A 10,243-nucleotide genomic window follows, 5' to 3' on the forward strand; every position below is an offset into this window, starting at 1 on the left:
TCATGAAAAATGAGAAGCCTCATATTCTTATTGTTTTTAAGGAGTTTCAGAGATTTAAAAAGGGAGTTAATTTCTATTTGGAATAAGGGAGACAGCAGTTGTTGTTTGAGGAATCGTTGTTCGTGAATAAAAAAAATTGGCTTGTAACATGAAATAGTTTACTTGTTCAAAAGGTTTATTGTTGAGGTTTTCATAATAAAAAAAATTATATTGATTAGTTTAAAGGAGTACACAAGGTTCAGTGATCAAATCGGTGACTTTTGAGAACAGTTAAACATTTTGTTTTCTCACAATCAAAAAATAAATGTGTTACAGTTTCATCTTCTGCCTCGCAAAAGGAGCATTTATTGGTTATATTCAAATATTTGGAAATCACAGCGTTAATTATGAAGGATCTTAAAAGGAATTTCTCTAGTTTTGTTGGAAATGCAGTATTTATCAGGAAGAAGCCAGACTTTATCCCAAATAACATCTTGAATGCGAGATCCCCATGCTCCACCCTACTTTATATGCTCATTGACGCTGCCCTGACATCCTCCAATCACAATTTGCGCCAGACCATAACTCTGCAATGATTGGTCGACTAGCCTGTCAGTCTCATTTCAGGGCGTTCCTATTTTCTGCTGCTGCCTGTCAGAGCAACACCAGCCTGTAACCCAAACGGCAAAAACAAGAGCTTGTTAAACAAGCAACACCAGAAATTATACTCTTTCTGCTGACAATGAGCGTCTGATATTTTAAGGTGAGGAATAAAACCGTTAAAAGCAAACCTTTTTTTCCAGATACGTGCGAAGTAGAGGTTAGCATGTCGCGTCCTCTCCAATTTGTTTTTAGCATGCAGCGCTAATGGTAGTTAGCTTCAGCGGTCAGCTGGCAATGACAATGGATCCATCATAGGAAGCAGGCTGATCTGCAGGCGGTTTGGTGTTACATTGCAGCGGCTTTAGTTTTGTTGTGTCTTACACTGTCTAAATCGGTCGTAACTGGATAAAATTACTTTGTCCTGGTCGTGTTAAAATAGCTAATACTAATAAAAGGCAGTCAACTGCAGTCCTTTCCATGTACTGTTGAAAGGTTATCTCCAGAGAATAATAGATAAAAATTTAATGTTTAATATTTAATGTCTCACTCTTGTTTTTTCGCCTATACTTTGAATGGCTGCAGTGTTGGTAGGAATCACCTGACCCCTTTCAGTCCCACACCATCATCACCATGGAGACTGGGAACTATGTGTTGATCCATGGGAAGAACATCTCCCACAACACCCCTGCAGGTGCAGCAGCAGGAGCACACATGTCCATTGATAAGCTGTTCCCAGCTCTCCTTGAATGCTTCGGCATCATACTGTGTGGTTATATAGCTGGCAGGTAGGTTTACTTAAAAAAAACCCTTCATATTTAATAAATGAACTTCATATTTAAACGTCAACATTTCTTTTATTTTATATTTTTTCTGCAGGGCTGACATCATCACACAGAGCCAGGCGAAGGGGTTGGGGAACTTTGTTTCTAAGTTTGCTCTTCCAGCTTTACTCTTTAAAAACATGGTGCTGTTGGACTTTAGAGACGTCATATGGGCATTTCTGTGGAGTGTCCTGGTTGCAAAGGTTTGTACTTGTCACTCTTTTACAAAACATATCCAAACTGAATCAATCCTTGTGAGTTAACTTGAAGCTGATGGCTTTGCTCTTTGTTTAGGTCACTGTGTTTGTGCTGGTATGTGTGCTGACACTGATGGTGACCAGTCCAGACTGCAGATACAGTAAAGCTGGTCTTTATGCCATATTTGCCACCCAGAGTAATGACTTTGCCTTGGGATACCCTATAGGTGAGACAGACAAAACTCTAGAAGAAACTCTGGATTTCTTCACATTTAGCTTCATGGCTCTCTGTCTCCCTTCTTCCAGTTGATGCTTTGTATCGAAGCACATATCCAGAATATCTCCAGTATATATACCTAGTTGCCCCGGTTTCCCTCATGCTTCTCAACCCAATCGGCTTCGCTCTTTGTGAGGTTCAGAGATGGAGGCAGACCAGCCATCCACAGTGCAGTAGTCTGGCCATCGTGGGAGTTGTAGTCTTACAGGTATTTATGACTCATATATTTATTTGTGTTATTTTTAGGTGTTTATAATTTTTCTTGACTGTCATGTTTATGTACTAAGGTTTTAAAGAACCCAATCGTGTTCATGGTGTTAGTGGGAATCATCTCCCACTTTGCACTTGGCCAGCGGATTCCTGCCGTGCTGTCGGAGTTCATAGATGGACTGGCTAACTCTTTTGGAGGCGCAGCGTTGTTCTATCTTGGCCTCACTATGGTAAGCTGTAACCCCTTACTTGACTAAAAAACCTAAAATAAGCAAGTTACCACTGAAAAGACATCTGTGTCTTTTTAATCTTATTTTTTTTTATTAATGAATTTGTTTGTGGCAGGTGGGCCAGCTTAGAAAACTAACCAGAGACACTGGAGTTGCCTTGATACTTCTGATCACAGCTAAACTGTGAGTAGACCTGGATGCTGTGTGAACTAGTTTTTTGTTTGTTTTTAACGAGGACAAGTTGTTATGATGTGCTGAATTGCTGTGTGTGGACAGAAAACAGAAGGGATGCAACCTTCTCTGACATAACTGTTTTCTGAAATAATTACATAAAAAATCACTGAGTGATAAATTCTGTAATGAATGTGAAATGGGTCATCTTTCAGCACACGTTAAATGGAAGAAATTACTTTTCTTTTTTAGTAATTACACATTTAATTGTTTGTTTTCTTTTATTTGTATGTCTTAATGCCATCTTTCTAGCCTGGTGATGCCACTGGTCTGCAAAGACATGGTTGACATTCTGGATGTTGGCGTGAACAGCACAAGCGCCAACCACACGAGTTTGTCCAACTTTGCCTTCCTGTATGGAGTCTTCCCAACGGCCCCCAGTGTGGCCATCTATGCTGGACATTACAACATGGAACTAGAGGTGGTAAGGGCTGCAAAGGATGTGATTGTACTTAAAACAACAGCTTACAAGAAATTAGTTTAAAATATAATTAGTCATTTTCTAAAACACTTGGTCCAATTCAGGGTCGCAAGAAGCTGGAGCCTATCCCAGCAACCACTGAGCCAGAGGCTTAAATACAATGATGAATTAAATATAGATTTCTCAGATTTTAAAATTTGAAAAGCAAAAATCAGGACCAAGAAAGACCCCATTGTTATTTCTGTTTTTAGTTTTATTTAGTTGTTTTTAGAGTTGTTCTCTGAAGCATGGACATTGTCTGTCTCATGACTGCATCACATGTCAGCAGCCTTAATGCATAAAAGGGATCAAACCCACACATGGAAAGCATAGAAGATTGAAATTTTCCAGCAGTCATCTGCCATTCAGCTTTAATACACAACATTCATTGCCTTCTCAGAATCTTCCATAGCATCGTTTGACACTTCAGTGTCACCTTTTTGTTTATTTCATGAAGAAACAGAACATGTTGGGTTAAACCTGACTGTATAGTTACATTACATTAGTGGTTTTACTCAGTAACAGTAGTCATCATGAAATGTTTGATTCTTTGTTCTCTAGGTGACTTCAGGGATGGTGATCAGTACGTTTTTGTCTGCACCGATCATGTACGTGTCAGCCTGGTTATTGACGATCCCTTTAATGGACCCAACCCCCCTCGTGACAGAGCTGGAAAACGTTAGCTTCAACATCAGCATCGTCAGCCTCATAGCTCTGGTAAGTCATCTGTCACATATTTGTCCTGGAAGAAACTCTGTGTTTGTCTGTAGAGACCCCCAGTCTGTCCCCTGTAATCACAAGTTATATGTAAAATTGACAGCAGCAGCATAGTTACAGCAGCAGCATGTTGCATGAACAGGATGCTGCTGAAATGCGTGTAAAAGATTTGCAGACATAAAGTCTCAGTTTGCAGCGCTGCTCCTGTCTCCTCTCTCAGGTGTGGACCATTGCTGTGATGCTGTTGAGCAGAAAGTTTAACAGACTTCCGCATCTCTTTGTGTTGAATCTTTTCCTGGCTCAGGTGAGAGTGATACTTGGAGGTATTTCTGGTTTTATGTCTCGGTTTAGGAAGTTTTGGGTTCATCTCTGTAATTTGCTCCACAGTTCCTGGTGTGTGTCAGTATGATCTTATGGAACTTCCTGGTGAAACAAGATGATAATCTTGTTGGGAAAATTCTCACCTTTACCATGCTGTACGGGTCTCTGTATAGCACCTACATTTGGACAGGCAAGTTTTTATGTTTATGAAGCATTAACTGTAGTCATATTTTTCAATGAATTACTAAGTTTGCAGACATGTTAGTTGTGTGTTTTCTTTGGTTGTTTCTCTTTTCCAGGTTTGATCCCTCTCTGCCTGGCTTTGACAAACAGAGATGATCTGCTCCGACTTCGACCAGGAGTTTTCATGGTTTTGGGTTGGGGGTAAGTCAAGACCTGACAGGTTTTACAATTTAAAACAACATAACCAGACTTCAGATGTCAGCAGTTTTCATTCTGTTATTATTTCCAAAGATGATTGAAGTTTTGTGCTTTTGCCAAAATATCAGACTAGTTGTATGAATTTAAATGTACTTGCAGAGTTCCCTTCCTTATGGTTGGATGTCTGCTGATATCGGGGGAGAGGACCGACACCATAGACTCTGCTTTCTTCTACGGCAGAGCTCAGGTTGGACCTGCTTCACATTACTCTGTTTTTTTTTTTTTTACTTTTCACTGGTTAGGTATCGGTGGAGAGAGTTATGATCTAATTATAAGATGAATGTCGATAGTAGGAGTGGGAAAATGTAATCAAAAAATCGAAAATTGGGATTTTTTTACTTCACAATTTTATTATTGGTTTTTTTGTTGTTGAAAAAATAGATTTTTTTTTCAAATAAATAAAAATAAATCCATCATAGAAATATTGTCATTTTTATTTTTATTGATCTTTTTACTTGTCTTCTTGGGCATTATAGCAGCAGAATGATGGTCTGGCTACTGTGTTGTTTACTCCTATTTGAAATAAAAAAAAAACAAAACATGGTTTTTAATCTACAAAAATCAGCAATAATAAAGAATTGTCAGAATCGCAATTTAAATCGAATCGGCACCCAAAACATGTGAATCGAATCGGGAAAAAAGCATATCGTCACAGCCCTAATTATAAGTATTATTTATCCAGCAGCCAGCTGGATATTTATATATTTCCCAGTACTGAAAACAAACAGACAAACAAAAGTGTGCATCTAGTTGTTCATCATGAAGATAATTGATTTTTGACCTTTCACATCCAAGTTTATAGTTATTTGGATAAGAACTGCAGTTAAAAATGTGTACTAGATTAAAGTGAATTTAATGTTATGCAGCAGGATTCTCAAACTCGGATTCCTGCAGGTTTTTAGGTGCTTACCTGCTCCAACGCATGATTCTACCCTCCACACCTGAATGCAGTGACTATAACGGCTTGTTGTCAAGTTCAAGGCAGTTTGAGCCAGATGGACTGAAGCAGGGAAACCTCTAAAACCTGCAGGACAGTTTATCCATGAGCTTGAGATTTATCCATTAGTAACCTGTCATTTCATTTCTTTATAATTTGCATTTTTTCTCTAAATGCTCAGAAAGCATCCTGTTTAAGCTACGGAGAGTTTAATTCATAAATTTTCTGCTACTTCAGATCATCAGTTCTGCGGTGGTTCTTGCTGTGAGCCTGGCTCTCGGTGCGGTGTCTCTGATGGGTCTCAGCCAGGGAGACAAGGAGCAGAGCGGCTACCAGGCCCTGAGCAGAGCTACAGTCACAGATGAGCTGAGGGTCCCTGGTGATCTGGAGGATCAACAACAGCAAACACAGATGGCGAATTCTCCCGTCTGCAGCGGGAACTCCGGTACCTCTGTCCTGCATATCGCTCTTTAGTCTGATCAGAAAGATCATCGAGTCTGTCAGTGATGAATCATTCTGAAACGTTGACCATGTAATGTCAACTTATTTACCTTTTTGTCTCGTGCTGCAGACCTCCACCTTTTCTCCTCTGTGCAGCCTATGCCAGATATGATAGCCAGCACTCAGAGGGAGCACACAAACAGCACAGGTGACAAACTCACGTTGACTTTAGAAATGTATAAACCAGAATATTCAGAATCCCTTCAGATATGAAACGAGAGGATCATTTATTCTATAACGAGAAATAAAACAGCTGCAGTATATTTTCCCTGTGTTGTAGAAATAAATAATCTGTATAATAAGATGTGAACGGACATTCATGCTACATGTAAAGACGTCGAGTCAACCATTTCTCCCGTCATACTGGAATATGATTTGGGATTGTTTGTTCCGTCTCAGGCCACAGTGGGGCGCTGTGTGACGGGCAGCAGCAGCAAAGTAGTTCCACCTCCGAGCAGCCGCTGAATCTGCCTCCACCAGGGCTTCAGACTGCAGACGACACACAGACTGTGAGGCACGTTGTGCTCTGTCTGCTGCTCATCGTCAGCCTGCTTGCGGTAAGCAGTGTGAATAAAACGTGACTTTCCTGAGATTGCTTCCAGGACCAGAGGATTGTTCCATCCATAAAATGTTCAGTGAGGTGGAAACGAGCTGAAATGCTGACATTGTTGCACCACATGCCACCATCCAGGCTGAGTTATGATGGCTGTAACGTTGCCAAAACGCCACATGAAGATGTGATGCTGTCTGTCTGTCTGTCTGTAGAACCTGTCCAGCTGTCTGTGGTGGCTGTTCAACAAGGACCCAGGAAGACTTTACCTGGAGCTGCAATTCTTCTGTGCTGTGGCAAACTACGGACAGGTACCACTATGTGTTGAGTGTCTCGATGTAAATGTGAACACGTGAGTCTGTGAGGAATGCTTGCCTCTGAGCGGCTGGAATCAGTGACATCCACTCAAAAGACTCCAATTCAAAAGTCTTTATTTGTTTGGAGGGGTAAGTATTAGACCGGGGAACTCACCCAAATTTTGCGGAGCAGCCTCACCTCCACCAGCAGCCCTCACCAATGGGCCAAATGGCCCCATTTATACCTTCTGCTGCTGATTGGGCTAACCCACCTTCCACCCAACCCAGATAAACCACATTCAAATACATTTTAAAAACAACTCCCTAAATGAATTTTATAATTATATTTAAAAAAAAAACCTCCCCACAGTTGTATAAATTTAAATAACTAAACCTAAAACCATTTCCCAAACCTAAAACCCATGTGCCCTTGGCCTAAGCCCCACCCATCTGCTTCATGGCCTCTCCTGGAACCTTTAAAAAGTCCTCGGGCCCTTAGGGACACATTTGCCTGATAACCCAGGAAGAGGACACCGCCAGGTGAGCTAACGGCCATTACCATCTCCCATTTCTGCACATTTAATCATCATTTCTTTTCCTCCACAGCTGTCTGCAAAACAAATGACATCAGTAAATATTAACATTTGCATGATTCCATGAATATTTATTGTAGTAAAAAAAAAAAAAAAAAAAAAAAAAAAAAAAAGGTGAATAAAGTGCAAATGTGCAACCATTATTTACTTTATATTTTCATTATTTTTCTTTTATTACTGGAAACCCTTTAGGTAACGGGCAACTGTTTTGTTACAGAGTCGTAACCTGAATGTTCCAACTCCGTCTCCTGCTGTAAATCTCTCTTTTTGCTGCAGGGTTTCCTGTCCTTCGGAATCTTTGGTCTGGACAGACACCTCATCATCCTGCCGTTCAAGAAGAGGTGAGCTGATGCTTCAGCAGCTCATCCCGCTCGGCTTCCGGACTAATCTGGAGTCATACTCATCCTACACTTGTCCTTCTATGTTTTTAAGGTTGCTCAGCCTGTGGCAGGGCAGGGACAGCGAGGAGCTGAGTCCATCAGGCGTTCCCGAGGAGGTCAGGCTCACTTGTACCCAGTTTGTCCGCTACCATAAAGATCAGTGTGTACAAGACATAGTACACACACGCAGGTATGAAGACCATCTATGGAGCCTTCACTTTACCTTCTTTGAAGCTGTACTTTTTATTCTGCATCCCTGCATGTAAAATATTCATCCTGCTATTTTCCACGTTGCTGTTGTCATGTTTTTCTTTAAAAACAGACATTTAGATTTGTGGACATGCAGATGTAGAATATGAAATTTATCCACACGACTAAAAGAAGCTCTTGTGCTAAAGTTTAGTCTTGGGTGCTTTTCTTTTCTATATTCTAACACAATTCCTTTCAGTTTTCTTTGATTAATCAATCCTTTCTTTGCTGTTTCTTTCCTTTATGTTCACCTGCTTCTCTTTCCTTGGCCGTCTCACCCTTCCTCTCCTCGCCATCACCCCCTAGTGGCTCAGGGGAGAGTGTGAACACTTCCACTGGTGAATCCTTCCTCTGATTTACACAGGCTTAGAGGAGGACTGAAGGAGGAGAATGGAGTTGGGCATTTTTCTTCCCTTCATCCCCAGTGCGTGCACTCAGATCAGGATCCTCGGGAGCAGCTGCAGCTCGAGTCGCGCCAAAATCCCAATCCAGCCCAATCCGGCAGCCAGAGTTTCCAGTCCCCTTACAGCCCAGAGGGAGAGGATGATCACCCAGCATATATGTCTACACTTACTGCACATGAAGAGCAGATCTCTCAGCTGCAGTACAATCCTGCCAATCATCCCCCGCGCTCACACCCGTCCCATCTGGAAAGTTTCTTTCGAGGCAGTGACTTCGTAGCCTGGCTGGTGGAACGAGGCCTGTGCACGGGACGAACCGAGGCCCAGTTCTACGGGGTTCGCCTTCAGCAGGGAGGAGTTCTCCATCATCTGACAGGCCAGCATGGCTTCAGGGATGAGCCCGGCCTGCTGTACCGCTTCACACAGGAGGAGAGGTGGTTGCAGAACAGCTGAGAGGAAGCGAGGAGGCGGGAGAGCGGGTAGGCGGTACGGCTGCCGTGGCTGCGTGCCAAAGCAGAAGTGCCTTATGGTGCACGTTTTCCAGCAGCCACAAACGACTGGATTATACAAGAAACCTGCAAATTCTCCACAGAAACACACTGTTACAGTAAAAAAACATGTTTTGGGTGGGAAATTGTGACACATCTTTACCAAAAAGAAGATATTAGGGGAACATTTCATGGCCTGGTTTGATGAGTTGCATTTTCTCAGGCGACTCGCCACATTTTCTCATCGCTCACTCAAACTTTGACCTTTAGCTTTGCTCACTGAGAGGCTGGCAGGGGAAGAACCAAAAGGGACGGTAAAGCTTGGTGTTGTGGTGGAAGGGGATAGAAATGCAGCCTTCTGGTTTCATTCTTTTACTTTGACTCCTGTTTTTCATTCCTGTCAGCTGTGAATGAAACAAACACTGTTCAAGATGTGACAAAAATGTTGATTTTTGCCAAGTTTCTGGACTCACCATAACAATCTACGTTGTACATATTTTGAAGGAAAGGCTGCCGTTCATCAGCCTCGTCCTGGTGTTATTTATCTTGCATATCTGTGCCGGTGGTCGGAAGACGAATGAGCAGAACGATGCAGTGACGACGAGTCGACTCAAGTTTCTGTCGTTCTTGTTTTCCTTCAGGTGACATTTCAAACCCCTGAATCTGCCTGTTTCTACTGATGATTTTTGTTTTTGCACGTTGTGTCCTTGAAACACTCCCTGTCTGTGCTGACTACTTGCATGACTCAGCAGTATGGACGACTGCTCAGCACTGAACCGTTTGCACTAACTGAGTAACAACGTTCATGTTTAAGTTATGCAACTCGCTGGATGTTTCCGGAACGGTGATGTAGTGGAAGATGTTTACTTTTGCAGCTTGTAATCGTGTCTCTCCTGTCAGTTTCATGCTGTTCTTCAGGACTGATTTTTTCTTTACTTGGTGGATTATTTTGATGTCTCTCAGAACTGGATCTGACTCTAATTCCTTTTAGCCAGACATAAATTTAGGTGATTTTTTTTTTTCTGTTCCTGCTGAGTTTAACCTGCATTTTAGGAGCCAAAAGCATGTAACTGTGACACATATGTTCTTTCTACACATTTGTAAAGGCGCTTAAAGCTCTGACATATTTTTGTTTTGCAGTCTATTTACTCTAAACCACATGTTTACAGCTGTTATTTGCCTGTTGGTTTGCTGCATTTGCAATATGTTTACAGTATGTTGGCAAGATTATAGATGATTGAGGGTGATATATGCACGTATAAACGACCAGAGAAGAGACGGGGACCTCACTTATGTCATATTCTGGCTTGAATGTGTGTGTTTTTTATTTTCTCTAGTGAGTCTGGTTTACAACCTGCCAC

The 10,243-nt window shown here is 41.7% G+C and overlaps 1 protein-coding gene across 1 annotated transcript; it reads left to right on the top strand.

The window, feature by feature from the left end:
* Positions 1-653: 653 nt before the first annotated feature.
* Positions 654-9,989, top strand: gpr155b (G protein-coupled receptor 155b). Its single transcript, XM_079249082.1, has 20 exons — positions 654-742; positions 1,165-1,367; positions 1,459-1,606; positions 1,698-1,827; positions 1,907-2,085; positions 2,165-2,317; positions 2,433-2,500; positions 2,801-2,972; positions 3,570-3,725; positions 3,946-4,029; positions 4,113-4,236; positions 4,346-4,430; positions 4,587-4,674; positions 5,662-5,869; positions 5,996-6,073; positions 6,325-6,482; positions 6,691-6,786; positions 7,641-7,705; positions 7,797-7,934; positions 8,616-9,989. The coding sequence occupies exons 2-20, from the start codon at positions 1,213-1,215 to the stop codon at positions 8,845-8,847; spliced, it is 2,517 nt and encodes an 838-aa protein (XP_079105208.1). The 5' UTR covers positions 654-742; positions 1,165-1,212; the 3' UTR covers positions 8,848-9,989.
* Positions 9,990-10,243: the final 254 nt, after the last annotated feature.

The sequence above is a fragment of the Telmatherina bonti genome (assembly GCF_933228915.1).
Source record: "Telmatherina bonti genome assembly, chromosome: 11".
In the NCBI taxonomy this organism is placed as follows: Eukaryota; Metazoa; Chordata; class Actinopteri; order Atheriniformes; family Telmatherinidae; genus Telmatherina; species Telmatherina bonti.